At 41.1% G+C, this 24,064-nt stretch overlaps 1 protein-coding gene across 1 annotated transcript in view; it reads left to right on the top strand.

Annotated features, from left to right (window-relative positions):
- LOC104410297 (titin-like) overlaps positions 1 to 24,064 on the top strand; it is a 114,772-nt gene that overhangs the window by 63,071 nt on the left and 27,637 nt on the right. Inside the window, exons 104-114 of the mRNA XM_010020419.1 lie at positions 524 to 811; positions 925 to 1,215; positions 1,311 to 1,598; positions 3,167 to 3,757; positions 3,855 to 3,959; positions 4,440 to 4,637; positions 4,723 to 5,019; positions 5,155 to 5,742; positions 5,834 to 6,136; positions 6,259 to 23,364; positions 23,689 to 23,985. Of these exons, the coding sequence (XP_010018721.1) occupies positions 524 to 811; positions 925 to 1,215; positions 1,311 to 1,598; positions 3,167 to 3,757; positions 3,855 to 3,959; positions 4,440 to 4,637; positions 4,723 to 5,019; positions 5,155 to 5,742; positions 5,834 to 6,136; positions 6,259 to 23,364; positions 23,689 to 23,985 (20,352 nt within the window). The remainder of the gene's footprint in view (positions 1 to 523; positions 812 to 924; positions 1,216 to 1,310; positions 1,599 to 3,166; positions 3,758 to 3,854; positions 3,960 to 4,439; positions 4,638 to 4,722; positions 5,020 to 5,154; positions 5,743 to 5,833; positions 6,137 to 6,258; positions 23,365 to 23,688; positions 23,986 to 24,064) is intronic.

Below are 24,064 nucleotides of genomic sequence, written 5' to 3' on the forward strand. Positions count from 1 at the left end.
AAAATTAGACTTTTCAGATCTCACTTCTGTTCTTAAAACTTACATTCTTATTCAAGTCTTCTAAATAATTTGAAGCAAAGATTACTATTCTAAGCATCTGTGTGACACACTATTTAACCGTATTACACTTACTACATAAGAGCCATGCTGGCTTCTGTATGCATTTTGCTGTATGTACAAAAGCATTGCTTCACAGAACTGTCTTGATTCAAGATAAGCAGTACAGTCCAGAAGGCTCTGAAACTCCTTTGAATTCTAGAGGAATTATGAGACTTCTTCATATGATAGGTAATATAAATGGTGGAAAAGGTAAAAAAAAAAACAAACCTGAAATCAGTGCAAAAAAATGCCAAGTTTGCCAATGATTCTGAAACAGGAGTCAGTATGCTAACTCAAATTACGTCATTACAGGCATGAGAACAAGCTGGTGAAGTGTCAGTAAAGAGGGACTTTTTGTCAGAGTAACTTTTGTGATAGTCTTAAAGAATACATTTTAATTGCATGTTTTTTGTTAAACACACAGTTCCTCCTGAAGGAGAACTTGATGCAGAACTAAGGAAAGTCCTTGTGTTGCGTGCTGGAGTCACAATGAGACTTTATGTGCCAGTAAGAGGACGACCACCTCCAAAGATTACATGGTCTAAAGTGGGTGCCAACCTAAGAGACAGGCAAGGATTAGATATCAAGTCAACTGATTTCGATACCTTCCTGCGCTGCGAAAATGTAAACAAATATGACGCTGGAAAATACGTCCTCAGTCTGGAGAACAGCTGTGGCAAAAAGGCATACACTATTGTTGTAAAAGTCCTTGGTAAGCGTCAGGTTTTTCCCCATTGTGGTATATTTGTTAACTTTTAACTGTGTTTTTGGTTGGTTGGTTTTGTTGTTTACTATATCAAATGTGGGGTTGTTGTGTTTATCTAGATACTCCAGGCCCTCCAATTAACCTGATTGTAAAGGAAGCATCTAAGGATTCTGCCTTCATTACATGGGAACCTCCGCTAATAGATGGCGGCAGTCCAATCACAAATTATGTCGTTGAAAAACGCGATGCAGAAAGAAAGTCATGGTCCACAGTAACAACAGAATGTCCAAAGACAAGCTGCAGGATAGCTAACTTAGAAGAAGGCAAATCCTACTTCTTCAGGGTTTTTGCTGAAAATGAATATGGCATTGGTGACCCCTGTGAAACTCGTGATGCTGTCAAAGCTTCTGGTAAGAAAAATTAATCCATTTTGCCTATTTTTGGTATTCAGATAATTTTTACTTTTAGCTCAAATGGACACTTACTATGCTTTTCTTTCTTCTAGAAACGCCTGGACCAGTTGTGGATCTAAAAGCTTCAGCGATAACAAAATCATCATGCAATTTAGTATGGAAAAAACCTATCAGTGATGGTGGAAGCCGTATTTTTGCATATGTTGTTGAGGTCCTGATTGGTGAAGATAAATGGCAAGAAGTCATGCGGGCAAAGAACCTCCATTTTTCAATGAGAGACCTAAAAGAAGGACAAGAATACACTTTCAGAGTGAGAGCCCAAAATGATGCTGGATATGGAACCCCGAGAGAGCTTACAATTGTGGCAAGAGATGATGTTGGTAAGAAGCAAGATCATTAATTCAATGCTTCACTTACCCAAATTATATTTTTTTGTGGTGGGTTGACCCTGGCTGAATACCAGGTGCCCACCAAAGCCATTCTACCACTCCCCTTCCTCAACTGGACAAGGGAGAGAAAATATAACAAAAGGTTTGTGGGTTGAGATAAGTACAGAGATCACTCACCAATTACCATCATGGGCAAAACAGACTTGACTTGGGGAAAAAAGTTCAATTTAGTACTCATCAAATCAGAGTAGTATAATGAGAAATAAAACCAAAACTTAAAATCACCTTCCCTCCACCCACCCCTCCCTTATACTTGGGCTTAACTTTACTCCTGAATTCTCTAACTCCTTCCCCCGAGTGGTGCAGGGGGAGGGGAATGAGGGTTGTGGTCAGTTTATCACACATTTCTGCTGCTCCTTCCTTCTCAGAGGGAAGACTCCTCACACTCTTCCTCCACTGCTCCAGCATGGGGTCCCTCCCGTGGAAGACAGTTCTCCACTAACTTTTCCAATGAGACTCCTTCCCATGGTCTGTAGTTCTTCACAAACTGCTCCAGTGTGGTTCTCTGCCACAAGGTGCAGTCCTTCAGGAACAAACTGCTCCAGTGTGGGTCCCCTGTGGGGTCACAAGTCCTGCAGCAAACCTGCTCCAGCATGGGCTCCTCTCTCCACGTGGCCACAGGTCCTACCAGGAACCTGCTCCAGTGCGGGCTTCCCATGGGGTCAATCTCCTTTGAGCATCCACCTGTTGGGTCCTCCATGGGCTGGGTGCAGGTGGATACCTTGATGTCTGCATAGCTGTTTCTCTCACATGTTCTCATTCCTCTCTTTCCAGCTGTAATTGCTCCTACACAGTAACCTTTTTTCCCCTTCCTAAATACATTATAGCGATGTTACCACCACTGCTGATGGGCTTAACCGTGGCCAGTGGTGCATCTGTCTTGGAGCTGGCTGGCATTGGCTCTATCAGACCTAGAGGAAGCTTCTGATGTGGGTCCCCTGTGGGGTCACAAGTCCTGCAGCAAACCTGCTCCAGCATGGGCTCCTCTCTCCACGTGGCCACAGGTCCTACCAGGAACCTGCTCCAGTGCGGGCTTCCCATGGGGTCAATCTCCTTTGAGCATCCACCTGTTGGGTCCTCCATGGGCTGGGTGCAGGTGGATACCTTGATGTCTGCATAGCTGTTTCTCTCACATGTTCTCATTCCTCTCTTTCCAGCTGTAATTGCTCCTACACAGTAACCTTTTTTCCCCTTCCTAAATACATTATAGCGATGTTACCACCACTGCTGATGGGCTTAACCGTGGCCAGTGGTGCATCTGTCTTGGAGCTGGCTGGCATTGGCTCTATCAGACCTAGAGGAAGCTTCTGACAACTTCCCACAGAACCCACTCCTGTAGCCCCACACACTACCAAAACCTTGCCATGCTAACCCAATACAATTTTATGCTTACTGTCATTACTATGCATACATAAAAATCAGGTGCCTTTTAAACAACATCTTAAATTTATCACAGAGTTTATGCATAGTTGAGTAACTGGTTTCTTTTATTTTTACAGTGGCACCTGATCTTGATTTAAGAGATCTACCTGATTTGTGCTATACAGCTAAAGAGGGTAGCAATTTCCGTCTTAAAATCCCAATTAAAGGCAAGCCTGTCCCAGCTGTAACTTGGAAGAAAGGTGAAGACCAGGCACTTACTGAAAGTGGAAGAGTTGCATTTGAATCTACAGCAGTTAACACCACACTTGTAGTACATGACTGCCAGAAAGCTGATGCTGGAAAATACACCATAACTCTGAAGAATGTTGCTGGCAGCAAGGAAGGCACTATTTCTGTGAAAGTTGTTGGCAAACCTGGCATACCAACAGGTCCAGTGAAATTTGAAGAAGTCACAGCTGATGCCATAACCTTAAAGTGGGGCCCTCCAAAAGATGATGGTGGTTCAGAAATCACTAACTATGTCCTAGAGAAGAGAGATAATGTGAACAATAAATGGGTGACTTGTGCCTCCGCAGTACAGAAAACCACTTTTAGAGTTACAAGACTTCATGAAGGAAATGAATATACATTCAGGATCAGGGCTGAAAACAAATATGGAGTAGGTGAAGGTCTTAAATCTGACCCTGTCATTGCAAAACATCCATTTGGTAAGTATCTGTTATAATTTTCAAAATTAAAAAAACCCCATGGTTTAGGGGTGATATTTATTTTTAATGTTGCTTCATTTTTTAAAATATTGTTTAGATGTTCCAGATGCTCCTCCACCTCCCAACATTGTTGATGTTCGGCATGATTCTGTAGCTTTAACTTGGACTGATCCAAGGAGAACTGGAGGCTCACCAATCACAGGTATATCCCCAAAAGCCTCCCTAGTATTTCAGTTCTTAATAGGTCTTTCTTTCTGTCAAAGGGTAAGATAAAACTACCACGTGTTTATGCTTTAAATTGATTTATTGATTAATCGATTGTTTTACTCTTTTACCGCCTAGTTTTTCTCTATGATGATTTTTTTAAAACTAAATTTTAAGTTAGAAGTCAGGAAAAGACTAACTGAGAAACATCATTTTTGCACAGAGCCACAACATCTAAAGAAAACCAAACTCACCTATATCTTACATTACTTGGGTCCTTAAAATTAACAATTTGCATTTGCAAACATCTCATTGTTGCAACTACATCCATCTGTAATGTATGTATTTTTTAATCTGTTTTTCAGTGTTCCTCTTGCACAGTGCCTATGTGACAGACAGTATGATGTGTCACAATGCTGTGAGAAATGAAGATTTCTAGAAAACCCCTCATATTTTAATCACACCTTTTATTTTCTAGGTTATCACATTGAAGTCAAAGAAAGAAATAGTCTTCTGTGGAAGAGAGCAAATAAAACACCAATAAGAATGAAAGATTTCAGAGTGACAGGATTAACTGAAGGTCTGGAATATGAATTCAGAGTAATGGCAATCAATATGGCTGGAGTAGGTAAACCAAGTCTGCCATCTGAACCAGTTGTGGCACTTGATCCTATTGGTAAGTCATCAGGAGAATAAAAAGGTAAATTCTGAAATTTGAAATAAGTTTTGTTTGACAACTATTTATTATTTTTTTCTTCTAGATCCCCCTGGGAAACCTGAAGTTATTAATGTAACCAGGAACTCAGTAACACTCATTTGGACAGAACCAAAATACGATGGTGGACATAAGTTAACTGGTTATATTGTTGAAAAGCGTGATTTACCTTCAAAGAATTGGACAAAAGCTAATCATGTGAATGTTCCAGACTGTGCATTTACTGTAACTGACCTCATTGAAGGCTCCAAATATGAGTTCAGAATTAGAGCAAAGAACACTGCTGGAGCTATCAGTCCTCCATCTGAATCCACAGGAACCATAATATGCAAGGATGAGTATGGTATGTAGATGTCATTAAAATATTAGAATTTTGTTTGAATAATTAACACAAAATGATCTTTTTTTTTTTTTTTCCTTTTTTTTTTCTTGCCTGTTTTCTTATTATAACATTTGGGATTTTCTGTTTGTTTGACAGAGGCACCAAGCATTGTTATCGATCCTACTTTGAAGGAAGGTTTAACAGTAAAAGCAGGGGACACCATTACAGTGTCTGCTATTAGTATCCGTGGCAAACCACCTCCAACTTCAGCATGGTCAAAAGCTGGAAAAGATTTTAGACCTTCAGAGCTTGTGCACATTGAAACCACACCAACTTCTTCTACTCTATCTGTCAAATATGCTGCCAGAAAAGATTCTGGAGAATACACAATTACTGCAACCAATCCTTTTGGCACTAAGCAGGAAAGCATACATGTGAAAGTTTTAGATGTTCCAGGGCCTCCTGGACCTATTGAGATCAGCAATGTTTCAGCAGAAAAAGCAACTCTTACATGGTCACCTCCTGCAGAAGATGGTGGATCACCAGTCAAATCATATGTTCTTGAAAAGAGAGAAACTAGCAGACTGCTCTGGACGTTGGTTGCTGAAAATATTGAAAGCTGCAGGCATGTTGTTAGCAAGCTCATTCAAGGAAATGAATATGTTTTCCGTGTCTCAGCAGTAAATCAATATGGCAAAGGTGAACCAGTACAATCAGAACCAGTTAAAATGGTGGATAGATTTGGTATGTAGAACAAGCTAAAAGGTGCTGGTATGCTTTTATTAATCTCCAAAGACTTGATTTTTGCTTTAACTGCTTTTTTCTTTCTTAACAGGTCCCCCAGGCCCTCCTGGAAAACCGGAAGTAACAAATGTGACTAAAAATACTGTCACAGTTACCTGGAAAAGGCCAGTAGATGATGGTGGAAGTGAAATCACAGGTTATTATGTGGAGCGAAGAGAAAAGAAAGGTTTAAGATGGGTCAGAGCAACAAAGAAACCAGTTTCTGATCTTAGATGCAAAGTAACTGGTCTCCTGGAAGGAAATGAATATGAATTCCGTGTCAGTGCAGAAAACAGAGCAGGAGTTGGACCACCAAGTGATGCTTCAAAATCAGTCATATGCAAGGATGTTGCATGTTAGTATCATGCCTTTTCTTTTTTGGGGGTGGGTGGCATGATTAGGGAGGACATTCAGACAGAGTAAGAGTGAATTCCTGGGTAATGTAATGTAATATTTTATCTTTTGCTCACTTTTCAGACCCACCAGGTCCACCTGCAAATCCAAGAGTGACTGATACTACAAAGACAAGTGCATCTTTAGCCTGGGGCAAGCCTCACTATGATGGTGGTCTTGACATCACTGGATATATAGTGGAGCATCAAAAGGAAGGAGAAGAAGAATGGGTAAAAGACACAATAGGGACTGCTTTAAGAATCACTCAGTTTGTTGTTGCTCATCTGCAAACAGGAGCCAAATACAATTTCAGAATCTCTGCCATGAATGCTGCAGGTGTTGGTGAACCAGCAATAATTCCAAGTGTGGAAATCAAAGACCGGGAAGAAATTCCTGACTTTGAATTAGATGCTGAACTAAGAAGAACACTTGTTGTTAGAGCCGGATTAACTATTCGTATTTTTGTGCCAATTAAAGGGCGTCCAACTCCAGAAGTTAAATGGACAAAAGATGATGTTTCACTCAAAGGACGTGCCAGTATTGAAAATACAGATTCTTTTACACTTTTAATTGTCACGGAGTGCACCAGGTATGATGCAGGAAAATACGTAATGACTCTTGAAAATGCTGCTGGTAAGAAAACTGGCTTTGTAAATGTAAAAGTCTTGGATACACCAGGTCCACCAATAAACCTTAAGCCTAGAGAAATAACCAAAGACAGCATCACCCTCCAATGGGATATGCCTCTGATAGATGGTGGTTCACGTATAACAAACTATATTGTTGAGAAGCGTGAATCGACTCGGAAAGCATATTCCACAGTCACAACCAACTGCCAGAAGTGCTCCTTCAGGATTACTAATTTGGCTGAGGGGTGTGAATACTATTTTAGAGTGCTGGCTGAAAATGAGTATGGTATTGGTGAACCAGCTGAAACCACAGAGCCAATAAGAGCTTCAGAGGCACCATCCCCACCTGAGAGTCTTAATATTATGGATGTAACACGGAACTCAGTTAGCCTGGCTTGGCCAAAGCCAGAACATGATGGTGGCAGCAAGATCACTGGGTATGTAATTGAAGCACAAAGGAAAGGAACAAACCAGTGGGCACACATCACCACTGTAAAAACACTGGACTGTGTAGTAAAGAATTTAACTGAAAATGAGGAGTATACTTTCCAGGTTATGGCAGTTAACAGTGCTGGAAGAAGTGCCCCAAGAGAAAGCAGACCAGTTATTATCAAAGAGCAAACAATGCTACCAGAGTTTGACCTCCGGGGTATCTACCAGAAAACAGTCATTGCCAAAGCTGGTGACAACATAAAGATTGAAATCCCTGTGCTTGGTCGTCCAAGGCCTACTGTGACTTGGAAGAAAGAAGATGAGATACTTAAGCAAACACAAAGAATAAATTATGAAAATACTGCAACTGCAACTATACTAACCATCAATGAATGTAAACGAAGTGATAGTGGTCGATATCCGTTATCAGCTAAAAATATTGTTGGAGAAGTTAGTGAAGTAATCACAGTTCAAGTTCATGACATACCTGGACCTCCTACTGGACCAATAAAATTTGATGAAATTTCATCTGACTCTCTATCATTCTCATGGGAGCCTCCTTTGAATGATGGTGGTGTACCAATAAGTAACTATGTTGTGGAAATGCGTCAAACTGACAGTACTACCTGGACTGAATTGGCAACCACAGTAATACGTACTACATTTAAAGCCATTCGTCTTACTACTGGAGTTGAGTATCAGTTCCGTGTTAAAGCTCAAAACAGATATGGAATTGGTCCAGCCATTACTTCAGAGTCTGTAGTTGCCAACTACCCATTTAAGGTACCAGGGCCTCCTGGAACTCCTCAGGTGATTGCAGTCACCAAAGAAACCATGACCATTAGCTGGAATGAGCCAGTTACTGATGGTGGAAGCCCAATTCTGGGATATCACATTGAAAGAAAAGAGCGAAATAGCATTCTTTGGCAAACTGTAAGTAAAATGCTGGTATCAGGCAATATCTTTAAATCAACTGGACTTACTGATGGCATTGCATATGAATTCCGTGTTATAGCAGAAAATCTGGCTGGGAAGAGTAAACCAAGCAAGCCATCTGAGCCTGTGTTTGCCCTAGACCCAATAGATCCACCTGGTAAGCCAATACCTCTGAACATTACAAGACATGCAATTACACTGAAGTGGACTAAACCAGAATATAATGGTGGTTTTAAGATAACTGGCTACACCGTTGAAAAAAGAGACCTTCCTAATGGCCGTTGGCTGAAAGCTAATTTCAGCAATATATTAGAGACTGAATTCACTGTAAGTGGCTTGACAGAAGATGCTGCCTATGAATTCCGTGTGATTGCTAGGAATGCTGGTGGGGCTGTTAGTCAGCCTTCTGAGCCATCAGATGCAATAACTTGTAGAGATGACATTGAAGCACCAAAGATAAAGGTGGATGCTAAATATAAAGACACATTAGTGTTGAAAGCGGGTGAAGTTTTCAGACTTGAGGCTGATGTTTCAGGCCGCCCTCCACCAACTATGACATGGACAAAAGGAGAAAAAGAACTTGAAGACACAGCGAAATTAGAAATTAAAATAGCAGATTTCTCAACTGTTCTCACCAATAGAGACTCTTCAAGAAGAGATGGCGGTGCCTATACACTTACTGCAACAAATCCTGGTGGCTTTGCTAAGCATATCTTCAATGTTAAAGTTCTTGATAGACCTGGTCCCCCAGAAGGACCTTTGGCTGTGTCTGAAGTCACTGCAGAAAAATGTGTGCTGTCATGGCTACCTCCACTGGATGATGGAGGAGCAAAGATTGACCATTATGTGATTGAAAAACGTGAAACCAGTAGACTGGCATGGACAGCTGTAGCCACAGAAGTTCCATTGACTAAACTAAAGGTTACTAAGCTGTTGAAGGGTAATGAGTATGTGTTCCGTGTTATGGCTGTTAACAAATATGGAGTTGGTGAACCTCTGGAGTCAGAGCCCATTCTTGCAGTAAATCCGTATGTGCCACCTGATCCACCTAAAACACCTGAAGTTACAGCAATTACAAAAGATTCTATGGTTGTCTGTTGGGGCCATCCTGATTCTGATGGTGGGAGCCCAATAACTAACTATATTGTGGAACGTCGAGACAGGGCTGGTCTACGGTGGGTGAAGTGTAATAAACGGGTTGTTACTGACTTACGTTATAAAGTGTCTGGACTGACAGAAGGCCATGAATATGAATACAGAGTCATGGCTGAAAATGCTGCTGGAGTCAGTGAGCCAAGCCCAACCAGCCCATTCTATAAAGCTTGTGATACTGTATTTAAGCCTGGTCCCCCAGGTAATCCTCGTGTTTTGGACAGCAGCAAGTCTTCAATTACAATAGCATGGAACAAACCAATATATGATGGTGGTTCAGAGATCACAGGTTATATGGTTGAGATAGCACTACCTGAAGAAGATGAGTGGAAGATTGTAACTCCACCAATGGGTCTAAAGGCCACGTCTTTTACCATCACTAACCTAAAAGAAAATCAAGAGTATAAAATACGAATATACGCTATGAACTCTGAAGGTCTTGGAGAACCTGCTCTTGTTCCTGGTACTCCAAAAGCTGAAGAGAGAATGCTACCTCCGGAGATTGAACTTGATGCAGAGCTGCGTAAAGTTGTCACTATTAGAGCCTGCTGTACTCTACGGCTCTTTGTCCCAATTAAAGGAAGACCAGCACCTGAAGTAAAATGGACAAGAGAACATGGGGAATCTTTGGATAGAGCAAGCATTGAATCAACAAGCTCTTATACTCTACTTATTGTTGAAAATGTAAATAGATTTGATAGTGGCAAATACATACTGACAATTGAAAACAGCTCAGGTAGTAAGTCAGCATTTGTGAACGTCAGAGTTCTTGATACCCCAGGGGCACCTCAAGATCTGAAAATAAAAGAAGTTACAAAATCATCAGTTACACTCACGTGGGAGCCTCCTCTCATAGATGGTGGCTCTAAAATAAAAAATTACATTGTTGAAAAGCGTGAATCAACAAGAAAAGCTTATTCAACTGTTAATGCCAATTGCCACAAGACCAGCTGGAAAGTCGATTCACTGCAAGAAGGCTGCAACTACTACTTCAGAGTCCTAGCTGAAAATGAGTATGGAATAGGCCTTCCAGTTGAAACTTCAGAATCCATAAAAGTATCAGAAAGACCACTCCCACCAGGGAAAATAACTTTGCTGGATGTGACAAGCAATAGTGTATCTTTATCTTGGGAAAAACCTGAACATGATGGTGGTAGCAGAATTCTGGGCTACATTGTAGAAATGCAAAGCAAAGGCAGTGAAAAGTGGTCAACTTGTGCTACAGTAAAAGTTACTGAAGCCACTATCACAGGATTGATCCAAGGCGAAGAATACACCTTCCGTGTTTCAGCTCAGAATGAGAAAGGTATCAGTGATCCTCGCCAGCTGGGTATACCAGTTGTTGCAAAAGATCTTGTGATTCCACCAGCTTTCAAACTACTGTTTACCACTTTCAGTGTTCTAGCAGGAGAGGACTTAAAGGTTGATGTTCCTTTTGTTGGTCGACCCAAACCAGCAGTGTTTTGGCATAAAGATGATATTGCATTGAAGCAGACTACAAGAGTAAATGCAGAAAGTTCAGAAAATAACACAGTGTTAACAATTAAAGAAGCATGCAGAGATGATGTGGGGACATACTTAGTTAAACTTACAAACTCTGCAGGTGAGGCAACTGAGACCCTAAATATCGTTGTCCTTGACAAACCAGGACCTCCAACTGGACCAGTAAAAGTAGATGAAGTAACAGCAGATAGTATTACGATTTCCTGGGAACCACCCAAGTATGATGGTGGTAGCTCTATCAATAATTACATTGTAGAAAAAAGAGACACTTCTACCACCACTTGGCAGATGGTGTCAGCTACTGTTGCAAGAACAACTATAAAAGCATGTCGATTAAAGACTGGATGTGAGTATCAATTCAGAATCGCAGCTGAGAATAGATACGGGAAGAGTACCTATCTCACTTCAGAGTCAGTTGTAGCCCAGTATCCATTTAAAGTTCCCGGTCCACCTGGAACACCTTTTGTAACAAATGTCTCAAAAGACAGCATGGTGGTACAGTGGAATGAACCAGTCAATGATGGTGGTAGCAAGGTCATTGGGTATCACTTGGAGCGCAAAGAAAGAAACAGTATTCTCTGGGCTAAACTGAATAAAACACCTATTCCAGATACCAAATTTAAGACAACTGGACTTGAGGAAGGTCTTGAATATGAGTTCAGAGTTTATGCAGAAAACATAGTGGGCATTGGAAAGGCAAGTAGAGCATCTGAATGCTATACTGCACATGACCCATGTGACCCTCCAGGTCGTCCAGAACCTATAATTGTCACAAGAAGCTCAGTAACACTTCAATGGAAGAAACCTGTATATGATGGTGGAAGTAAGATCACAGGCTATATTGTTGAAAAGAAGGAGCTACCTGATGGTCGTTGGATGAAAGCAAGCTTTACAAATGTCATTGATACCCAATTTGAAGTAACTGGTCTAGTAGAAAACCAGAGGTATGAGTTCCGTGTTATAGCACGAAATGCTGCAGGTGTTTTCAGTGAACCATCTGAGAGCTCAGGGGCAATTACAGCAAGAGATGAAGTAGAACCACCTCAGATAAGTATGGATCCAAAATACAAAGACACTATTGTAGTGAATGCTGGTGAGTCATTCAAGCTTGATGCTGATGTTCATGGCAAACCAATACCTTCCATTCAGTGGTTAAAAGGTGATCGTGAGCTGACAAACACTGCTCGTATGGAAATAAGAAGTACCGATTTTGCAACAAGCCTTAGTGTGAAGGAAGCCATTAGAGTTGACAGTGGTCAGTATGTATTACTGGCAAAGAATGTTGCAGGCGAAAAGAAAGTTCCTGTTAATGTCAAAGTTCTTGATAGACCCGGACCACCAGAAGGCCCCGTTGAGATTACAGGCGTTACTGCTGAAAAATGCATGCTGTCATGGAAGCCTCCACTACAAGACGGTGGTAGCGATATATCACACTATGTTGTAGAAAAACGAGAAACCAGTCGCTTGGTGTGGACGGTTGTTGATTCAAATGTGCAAACCCTAAATTGCAAAGTTACAAAACTTTTAGAAGGAAATGAGTATGTTTTCCGCATCATGGCAGTAAATAAATATGGTGTTGGTGAACCTCTTGAGTCTGAACCAATACTCGCAAAGAACCCATTTGTAGTACCACTTCCACCGAAGGCACCAGAAGTAACTGCCATTACCAAGGATTCTATGATAGTTGTATGGGAAAGGCCAGCCTCAGACGGTGGTAGTGAAATCCTAGGCTATGTTCTTGAAAAACGAGATAAAGAAGGTATTCGCTGGACAAGATGTAACAAACGCCTGATAAGTGAACTGCGATACAGAGTGACTGGGCTTCTAGAAAATCATGATTACGAGTATAGAGTTTCAGCTGAAAACGCTGCTGGTCTTAGTGAACCAAGCCCACCTTCCATTTACTACAAAGCATGTGATCCTATTTACAAGCCGGGTCCACCCAATAATCCTAAAGTTGTGGATGTTACAAGATCTTCAGTTTTCCTTTCATGGGGTAAACCCATCTATGATGGTGGCTCTGAAATTCAGGGATACATTGTGGAAAAATGTGATGTAAGTGACGGTGAATGGGCAATTTGTACCCCTCCAACTGGAATTAAAAATACTCACATGGAAGTAGAAAAATTAGTGGAAAAACATGAATACAAATTCCGCATATGTGCAGTTAATAAAGCAGGAGTTGGAGAGCATGCAGATGTTCCTGGTTCTGTTATTGTGGAAGAAAAGATGGAAGCACCAGACCTTGACCTTGACATGGAATTAAGGAAGATTGTAAATGTGAGGGCAGGAGGTTCCTTAAGACTGTTTGTTCCCATCAGAGGTCGTCCAACACCTGAAGTAAAATGGGGTAAAATGGATGGTGACATCAGAGAGGCAGCTATTATTGATACCACTAGCAGCTTTACTTCTCTTGTTCTAGACAATGTTAACAGATTTGATACTGGAAAGTATACTCTGACTTTAGAAAACAGCAGTGGAACAAAGTCTGCCTTTGTCAGTGTAAGAGTACTGGATACCCCAAGTGCACCTGTTAATTTAAAAATCAGAGAAATCACTAAAGACTCTGTTTCACTTTCATGGGAGCCTCCTCTCTTGGATGGTGGAGCAAAAATAAAGAATTACATTATTGAAAAGCGTGAAGCAACACGAAAGGCATATGCAGCTGTTGTAACAAACTGCCACAAGACTTCATGGAAAGTAGATCAACTTCAGGAGGGCTGCTACTACTTCTTTAGAATTTCTGCTGAGAATGAATATGGAATTGGCCTCCCTGCAGAAACCAGTGACCCAATTAAAGTTGCTGAAGTTCCACAGCCTCCTGGGAAAATAACAGTGGATGATGTCACAAGAAACAGTGTCTCGCTAAGCTGGGAAAAACCTGAACATGATGGTGGCAGCAAAATCATACAATACATTGTTGAAATGCAAGCAAAGGGTAGTGAGAAGTGGTCAGAGTGTGCTCGTGTGAAAACACTTGAAGCAGTCATTACTAACCTAACTCAAGGGGAAGAATATCTTTTTAGAGTAATGGCTGTGAATGAAAAGGGTAAGAGTGATCCTAGAGCACTTGCAGTTCCAATAGTTGCCAAAGACCTGGTGATTGAACCTGATGTAAGACCTGCTTTTCATAGTTATAGTATCCAAGTGGGACAAGATCTGAAAGTAGAAGTACCAATTGCTGGTCGACCTAAACCAACTGTAACCTGGGTAAAAGATGGCCAGCCATTAAGGCAGACAACAAGAGTCAATGTTAGCGATTTGACTGACCTCACTATACTGAATATTAAAGAAACTAGCAAAGAGGACAGTGGCATTTATGAAATCACTGTGGCTAACGTTGTTGGGCAGAAGTCTGCTTCTCTTGAAATTATAACTCTAGATAAACCTGACCCTCCAGTAGGACCTGTGAAGTTTGATGAAATAAGTGCAGAAAGCATTACCCTATCGTGGAATCCCCCAGCATACACAGGCGGCTGCCAGATCACCAACTATGTTGTTCACAAGAGAGATACAACAACCACTGTATGGGAAACTGTTTCAGCTACTGTTGCAAGAACTACACTGAAGGTGACTAAACTGAAAACTGGTTCAGAATACCAGTTCAGAATATTTGCTGAGAACAGGTACGGGCAGAGCTTTGCATTGGATTCTGTGCCAGTTGTAGCACAGTACCCCTACAAGGAACCAGGACCTCCTGGCACTCCATTTGTGACAATTGTTACAAAAGACTCCATGGTCGTACAGTGGCACGAACCAATAAATGATGGTGGCAGTAGAGTCTTGGGCTACCATCTTGAGAGAAAGGAGAAAAACAGCATTTTATGGGGTAAAGTGAACAAGACTATTATTCAGGACACAAGTTTTAAGACAACTAACCTTGAGGAAGGAATTGAATATGAGTTTCGAGTTTCTGCAGAAAATATTGTTGGTGTAGGCAAAACAAGTAAAGTTTCTGAGTGCTATGTAGCTCGTGACCCATGTGATCCTCCAGGCCGCCCAGAAGCTATAATAATAAAAAGAAGCTCTATTACTCTACAGTGGACCAAACCAGAATATGATGGTGGAAGTAAGATTACTGGCTATATTGTAGAGAAACGTGACTTACCAGATGGTCGCTGGATGAAAGCTAGCTTCACAAATATCATTGAAACTCAGTTCACTGTAACAGGGCTTACTGAAGACCAAAGGTATGAATTTAGAGTAATTGCAAAGAATGCTGCAGGTGCAATAAGCAAACCTTCTGACAGTACAGGACCAATAACAGCAAGGGATGAAGTTGAACTTCCACGAATTTCAATGGATCCAAAGTACAAAGACACGATTGTTGTAAATGCTGGTGAAACATTCAGACTTGAGGGTGATGTTCATGGAAAGCCACTGCCAACTATTAAGTGGTACAAAGGAGATAAAGAGCTTGAGGAAACTGCTAGATATGAAATCAAGAACACAGATTTCAGTGCATTAATAATTGTAAAAGATGCTATTAGAGTTGATGGTGGACAGTACATTTTAGAAGCCTCTAATGTTGCAGGAACAAAGACAGCAACAGTAAATGTAAAAGTCCTGGATAGGCCAGGACCTCCAGAGGGCCCAGTCCAAGTGACAGGAGTTACAGCTGAAAAGTGTTCATTAGCATGGTCTCCTCCTCTTCATGATGGTGGCAGTGATATTTCTCACTACATTGTAGAGAAGAGAGAAACTAGTCGCCTAGCATGGACTGTTGTTGCTTCAGAGGTTTTACCTACGATGCTGAAAGTAACAAAACTCTTGGAAGGAAATGAATATGTTTTCCGCATTATGGCAGTTAACAAATATGGGGTTGGTGAGCCATTAGAATCTGTGCCAGTAATGATGAAAAACCCATTTGTGGTTCCTGGACCACCAAAGGCCTTGGAAATTACTAACATTACAAAGGATTCTATGACTGTCTGCTGGGCCCGGCCAGACAGTGATGGAGGTAGTGAAATCATAGGTTACATTGTAGAAAAAAGAGACCGAGCAGGCATCAGATGGATAAAATGCAATAAACGCAGGATTACAGATTTGCGATTAAGAGTTACAAGCTTAACAGAAGACCATGAATATGAATTCAGAGTTTCTGCTGAAAATGCTGCTGGAGTGGGTGAACCAAGTCAAGTTTCTCCTTACTTTAAAGCCTGTGACCCCATGTTCAAGCCTGGTCCACCTACAAATGCCCATGTTGTGGATACCACCAAAAGTTCAGTTACACTTGGCTGGAGTAAACCTATTTATGATGGCGGTTGTGAAATCCAGGGATACCTTGTAGAAATCTGTAAAGCTGATGAAGACGAATGGTCACTTGTTACTCCACAGACAGGCATACGTGCCACCCGATTTGAAATCAAAAAGCTTACTGAACATCAAGAATATAAACTACGAGTGTGTGCCCTAAACAAGATTGGTGTAGGAGAGGCTGCATCAGTTCCTGGTACTATTAAACCAGAAGACAAACTTGAAGCTCCAGAACTTGATATTGATTCAGAGCTAAGGAAAGGGATAGTGGTTAGAGCCGGTGGGTCTGCTAGGATTCACATACCATTCAGGGGACGACCAACACCTGACATCATGTGGTCTCGAGAAGAAGGTGAATTCACAGAAAAAGTTCAGATTGATAAAGGCATAAACTACACACAACTTTCAATTGACAACTGTGATAGAAATGACGCTGGAAAGTACATTCTTAAGTTGGAGAACAGCAGTGGTTCTAAATCTGCATTTGTTACAGTGAAAGTCTTGGACACACCAGGACGACCACAAAACTTAGTGGTAAAGGATATAAAAAAGGATTCTGCTGTATTATCTTGGGAACCACCCATTATCGATGGTGGTTCAAAGGTAAAGAACTATGTAATAGACAAGCGTGAGTCAACCAGGAAGGCATTTGCAAATGTAAGTGCGAAGTGCGGCAAGACAAGTTTCAAAGTTGAAAATCTTACTGAAGGAGCAATTTATTACTTCAGAGTTATGGCTGAAAATGAATTTGGAATTGGTGTTCCAGCTGAAACCAAAGATGCTGTCAAAGCCTCAGAGCCACCTCTGCCTCCTGGGAAAGTAACTCTCACTGATGTGACCCAGAGAAGCGCATCCCTTACATGGGAAAAACCTGAACATGATGGAGGTAGCAGAATTTTGGGATACACTGTTGAAATGCTGCCTAAAGGAACAGAAAAATGGAGTGTTGTTAGTGAGACCAAAACATGCAATGCAGTTGTGTCTGGTTTGAGTCCAGAACAGGAATATCAATTCCGTGTGATTGCCTACAATGAAAAAGGCAAAAGCGATCCCAGAGCCCTTGGAATTCCTGTGATAGCTAAAGACTTGACAATTGAGCCAAGTTTCAAACTGATGTTTAATACCTACAGTGTACAGGCTGGAGAAGACCTAAAGGTAGAAGTACCATTTATAGGTAGACCTAAACCAACTATTACTTGGACAAAAGATGAGCAGCCACTGAAACAGACAACCAGATTACATATTCAGGACACATCAACATCAACTATCTTACATATTAAAGAAAGCAACAAGGAAGACTTTGGTAAATATACAGTAACAGCAACAAACACAGCAGGTACGGCAACGGAGCAGCTGAGCATAATTGTACTGGAAAAGCCTGGCCCACCACGAGGACCTGTCCGCTTTGATGAAGTTAGCGCAGATTTTGTTGTTTTATCATGGGATCCACCTGATTATACTGGTGGCTGTCAGATAAGCAACTACATAGTAGAAAAGCGTGACACAACCACTACCACATGGAGCATTGTGTCAGCAACTGTTGCAAGAACAACTATCAAAGCAACAAAGCTTAAAACAGGTTCTGAATACCAGTTCAGGATTTCTGCTGAAAACAGATATGGGAAGAGCTCTCCTTTGGATTCTAAACCAGTTGTTGTGCAATACCCCTACAAGGTGCCTGGGCCACCTGGAACCCCATTTGTAACTGCAGCTTCCAAGGACCATATGATTGTAGAATGGCATGAACCAGTTAATGATGGAGGAAGCAAAGTTCTAGGCTACCATCTTGAACGTAAAGATAAGAACAGCATTCTCTGGATGAAACAGAACAAGTCACTCATTGCAGATACCAAATATAAAACGGATGGCCTTGAAGAAGGTCTTGAATATGAATTCAGAGTTTCTGCTGAAAATATTGTTGGCATTGGCAAAGTCAGCAAAGTATCAGAATTGTATGTTGCCCGAGATCCTTGTGACCCACCTGGCCGCCCAGAGGCTATTCTAGTTACAAGAAATAATATCACACTGAAGTGGAAAAAACCAGAGTATGATGGTGGAAGCAAAATAACAGGTTATATTGTAGAAAAGAAAGAACTACCAGATGGTCGCTGGATGAAAGCCAGCTTTACAAATGTGTTGGAAACAGAATTTACAGTAAGTGGTCTTGTTGAAGACCAACGATACGAATTTAGAGTAATTGCAAGAAATGCAGCAGGTTGCTTGAGTGAACCATCTGAAAGTACAGGGCCCATTACTGCCAGAGATGAAATTGAAGCACCAGGGGCTTCACTGGATCCTAAATACAAAGATGTCATTGTTGTTCATGCTGGAGAAACCTTTGTTCTTGAAGCTGATATCCATGGAAAACCTATTCCTGACATTACATGGTCAAAAGATGGTAAAGACCTTGAAGAAGCAACCGCAAGAATGGAAATCAAATCTACCATTCAGAAAACAATTCTTACTGTCAAAGACTGTATAAGAGTAGATGGAGGTCACTATACTCTTAACCTCAAAAATGTTGGTGGCACAAAATCCATACCAATCACTGTTAAAGTGCTTGACAGGCCAGGACCTCCAGAAGGACCTTTGAAAGTTACAGGTGTCACTGCAGAAAAATGCTACTTGGCATGGGCTCCACCTTTACATGATGGCGGTTCTAGTATCTCACATTATATCATTGAGAAGAGAGAGACAAGCAGGCTTTCATGGACACAAGTAGCAACAGATGTGCAGGCTCTTAACCATAAAGTAACCAGACTCCTTGCTGGCAATGAGTACATTTTCCGTGTAATGGCAGTGAACAAATATGGAATTGGAGAACCCTTGGAATCTGAGCCAACTGTGGCTCGTAATCCATACAAACCCCCTGGTCCTCCTTCAACGCCTGAAGTTTCAGCAATCACAAAAGATTCAATGGTGGTAACTTGGGGTCGCCCAGAAGACAATGGGGGAGCTGAAATTGAAGGTTACATACTTGAAAAACGAGACAAAGATGGTATCCGGTGGACCAAATGCAATAAGAAAAGGCTGACGGACTTGCGATTCAGAGTAACAGGTCTTACCGATGGGCATTTCTATGAATTTAGAGTTTCTGCTGAAAATGCTGCAGGGGTAGGGGAACCCAGTGAGCCATCCATTTTCTATCGTGCTTGTGATGTATTATACCCACCAGGTCCACCAAGCAATCCAAAGGTTACAGACACTTCCAGGTCATCAGTTTCCCTTGCCTGGAGTAAGCCCATATATGATGGTGGTGCTCCAGTTAAGGGATATGTAGTAGAAGTAAAGGAAGTTGCCGCTGATGAATGGACTACCTGTACCCCACCAACAGGCCTACAAGCAAAACAGTTCACTGTAACAAAACTTAAAGAGAACCAGGAGTATAACTTCCGCATCTGTGCCATCAACTCAGAAGGAGTAGGAGAACCTGCTACTATACCTGGTACAGTCATAGCAGCGGACAAGATTGAACCTCCTGAAATTGAACTTGATGCAGATCTCAGAAAAGTAGTCACTGTACGTGCTAGTGGTACATTACGCCTGTTTGTCACCATAAAAGGAAGACCAGAACCTGAAGTTACATGGGAGAAAGCAGAAGGAAGAATTAGCGAGCGAACTCAGATTGAAGTCACCAGTTCCTATACAATGCTGGTCATTGATAATGTGAATAGATTTGATAGTGGTAGATACAATCTTACTTTAGAGAACAACAGTGGAAAAAAATCAGCTTTTGTTAATGTCAGAGTGCTTGATACACCTAGTGCACCTATAAACCTGACAATCAGAGAAGTGAAGAAAGATTTTGTAACATTAGCCTGGGAACCACCACTTATTGATGGTGGAGCTAAAATTACCAACTATGTAGTTGAAAAGCGAGAATCCACAAGAAAGGCATATGCCACTGTTACAAACAACTGCACTAAGAATTCCTTCAAAGTAACTCAACTACAAGAAGGATGTAATTATTACTTCCGTGTTCTAGCAGTAAATGAATATGGGGTTGGCTTACCAGCAGAAACACCTGACCCAGTTAAGGTTTCTGAACCACCTTCACCACCTGCAAAGGTCATTCTTGTTGATGTGACTCGCAACTCTGCTTCAATTAAATGGGAAAAGCCAGAGAGTGATGGTGGCAGTAAAATCACTGGTTATATAGTAGAAATGCAAACTAAAGGAAGTATAAAATGGAGTGCATGTACACAGGTGAAAACCTTAGAAGCAACAATAACAGGTCTAAGTATGGGAGAGGAGTACAGTTTCAGAGTGATTGCTGTTAATGAAAAAGGAAAAAGTGATCCAAGAGAACTTGGTGTCCCAGTCATTGCAAAAGATATTGAAATCCAGCCATCTGCTGAGCTTCTTTTCAATACATTCACTGTGAAAGCTGGAGATGATCTTAAGATTGATGTGCCATTCAAAGGGCGACCTCTTCCAACTGTTAGCTGGAAGAAGGATGGGAATCCCTTAAAAGAGACAACCAGAGTAAATATTCATACATCAAAGACTTCAACTTCACTGTCCATCAAGGAAGCTTCAAATGAAGATTTGGGACATTATGAATTACATCTTTCAAATACTGCTGGATCAACAACAGCTTCTTTAACTGTAGTTGTCCTTGACAGACCAGGACCACCTACTGATGTGCATATTGATGAAGTTAGTGCTGATAGTGTAACTCTGTCTTGGAAAGCTCCAGTATATGATGGTGGGTGCCATATTAGCAACTACATTGTGGAGAAGCGAGAAACCACCACAACGACATGGAGTGTAGTATCTGCAGCAGTAGCAAGAACATCAATTAAAGTATCTCAACTCACCACTGGGTCTGAATATCAGTTCCGTATTTGTGCAGAAAACCGCTATGGGAAAAGCACTTACATGAATTCTCCTTCTGTTGTAGCAGAGTATCCATTTAAGCCTCCAGGACCACCTGGAACTCCTCATGTGGCACATGCAACTAAAGCTTTCATGATTGTAACTTGGCAGGTACCAGTTAATGATGGAGGTAGCAGAGTACTAGGATATCACTTGGAGCGTAAAGAAAGAAGCAGTATTCTTTGGACAAAAGTCAACAAGAGCCTTATACCTGATACACAAATGAAAGTTACAGGACTTGATGAAGGGCTGCTGTATGAATATCGTGTTTATGCTGAAAACATTGCTGGAATAGGCAAATGCAGTAAGTCATGTGAGCCAGTTGCTGCAAGGGATCCATGTGATCCTCCTGGTCAACCAGAAGTTACTAATATTACAAGAACATGTGTCTCACTGAAATGGACTAAACCAGAATACGATGGTGGAGCTAAAGTAACAGGATATATTATTGAACGCAGAGAGATACCAGATGGTCGTTGGCTGAAGTGTAATTTTACTAATGTGCAAGAAACATACTTTGATGTAGGTGGACTTACAGAAGACCAGAGATACGAATTTCGTGTGATTGCAAAGAATGCTGCTGGACTTTTCAGTCAGCCATCTGAATCAACTGGACCTGTGACTGTAAAAGATGATGTGGAGGCTCCAAGAATTATGATGGATGCCAAATTCAGGGATGTTGTAGTTGTGAAAGCTGGAGAAGTGTTTAAGGTCAATGCTGACGTTGCAGGACGGCCAATACCAGTGATTATGTGGACAAAGGATGGCAAGGACCTTGAAGGAAAAGCTAGAGTTGAAATAGCCTCTACAGATTACACTACTGCAATAACTGTTAAGGACTGTATCCGAAGTGATTCAGGACAGTATTTACTAACATTACAAAATGTCGCAGGGACAAAATCTTTGGCAATTAACTGCAAAGTACTTGATAGACCTGGCTCACCAGCAGGCCCAATAGAAATAAATGGCCTTACTGCTGAAAAGTGCCACTTATCATGGGGACCCCCTCAAGAAAATGGTGGTGCAGATATTGATTATTATATTGTAGAAAAACGTGAGACCAGCAGGCTTGCATGGACCCTTTGTGAAGGAGAGCTTAGAACAACATCCTGTAAAGTGACAAAACTACTGAAGGGTAATGAGTATATTTTCAGAGTGATGGGAGTTAACAAATATGGTGTTGGTGAGCCTCTGGAAAGTGTTGCTGTCAAAGCCCTAGACCCATTTACTGTTCCAAGTCCACCTACATCTTTAGAGATCACCAATGTGAGCAAAGACTCAATAACTCTGTGTTGGGCAAGACCTGAGTCTGATGGAGGCAATGAGATCTCTGGCTATGTAATTGAAAGACGTGAGAAAACTAGCCTAAGATGGATTCGTGTAAACAAAAAGCCTGTTTATGATTTAAGAGTGAAATCATCTGGTCTCCGTGAAGGATGTGAATATGAATTCCGGGTTTATGCAGAAAATTCTGCTGGCCTCAGTCTTCCAAGTGAAACCACACCGCTGATTAAGGCAGAAGATCCAATCTTCTTACCATCTCCCCCATCTAAGCCTAAGATTATGGATTCCACAAGGTCAAATATCACAATTGGGTGGACAAAGCCACTGTTTGACGGAGGTGCTCCAGTAACGGGATACACAGTTGAGTACAAGAAAACTGATGAAACTGATTGGACCACTGCTATTCAGAACTTAAGAGGCACAGAATACACTATATCTGGATTAGCATCAGGCTCTGAGTATGTCTTTAGAGTGAAATCCATTAACAAAATGGGTGTCAGTGAACCAAGTGACGTCTCAGAACCTCAGATGGCAAAAGAAAGAGAAGAAGAACCTGCGTTTGATATTGACAGTGAAATGCGGAAGACTTTAATTGTAAAGGCTGGTGGATCATTCACAATGACTGTTCCTTTCAGAGGCAAACCAGTCCCAAATGTAACATGGAACAAACCAGACACTGACCTCCGTATACGAGCAAGTATTGATACTTCAGATAGTTGCACATCTCTTACTATTGAAAAAGCAACAAGAAATGATTCTGGAAAATACACATTAACATTGCAAAATGTCCTGAACACTGCTACCTTGACTTTAATTGTCAAAGTTCTTGATACTCCTGGCCCACCATCTAATATTGCAGTAAAAGACGTAACTAAAGAATCTGCTGTGTTAGCTTGGGATGTTCCTGAAAATGATGGTGGAGCACCTGTGAGGAACTATGTTATTGAAAAACGAGAAGCTAGCAAAAAAGCATGGGTCACTGTGACAAACAACTGTCATCGCCTTTCCTACAAAGTGACTGGCTTGCAAGAAGGTGCCATTTACTACTTCCAGGTTTCTGGAGAAAATGAGTATGGTGTTGGAGAGCCTTCTGAGACCAAGGAAGGAACAAAAATAACAGGTGAGTTTTACTAAGAAAAATATTTTTTAATATTTAAAGCAAAATGTGTCTCAAAATGTTTACTTCAAAGTAATAGAAGAAGCTTTAAATCTACTCACAGTAAAAAGATAATTTTGTGCTAGGCATCTTTGTGGTTTTGCAAATGAAAAAGAGCTAAGAAATACCTCAAATTTTACTCTTACTTGCATTTTACTTAAAATGTTTCTAATATACAAATTATTTCAACACACTTTTTCTCAATCCAGATGGTACTCCTGTGTAATTCCTAATAGAAAATGTAAATACTTGCTATCTTATCATCTGTTGCACTTTTTTTTTTCTCAGAAAAACCCAGCCCACCAGAAAAACTTGGAGTAACAAATGTCACAAAGGACAGCGTTTCTCTTTCATGGCTAAAACCAGAACATGATGGTGGAAGCAGAATTGTGAGCTACCTCATTGAAGGTCTTGAGAAAGGACAGCAAAAATGGGTTAAGTTTGCAGTTGTAAAGACAACTCATCATGCTGTTCATGGTCTTAAGGAGAATGTTGACTATTTCTTCAGAGTGTCTGCTGAAAACCAAGCTGGTTTAAGTGATCCTAAGGAACTACTAGTCCCTGTTACAGTTAAAGAACAATTAGGTATGTTTCCTGACATGAGACAAAGGTTGATATACATGAAATTGGATTCATATTTTAAAAGAATGAAATTTCTTAATGG

Source organism: Nestor notabilis, unplaced genomic scaffold, assembly GCF_000696875.1.
Source record: "Nestor notabilis isolate BGI_N333 unplaced genomic scaffold, ASM69687v1 scaffold7658, whole genome shotgun sequence".
NCBI classification, from domain to species: Eukaryota; Metazoa; Chordata; class Aves; order Psittaciformes; family Psittacidae; genus Nestor; species Nestor notabilis.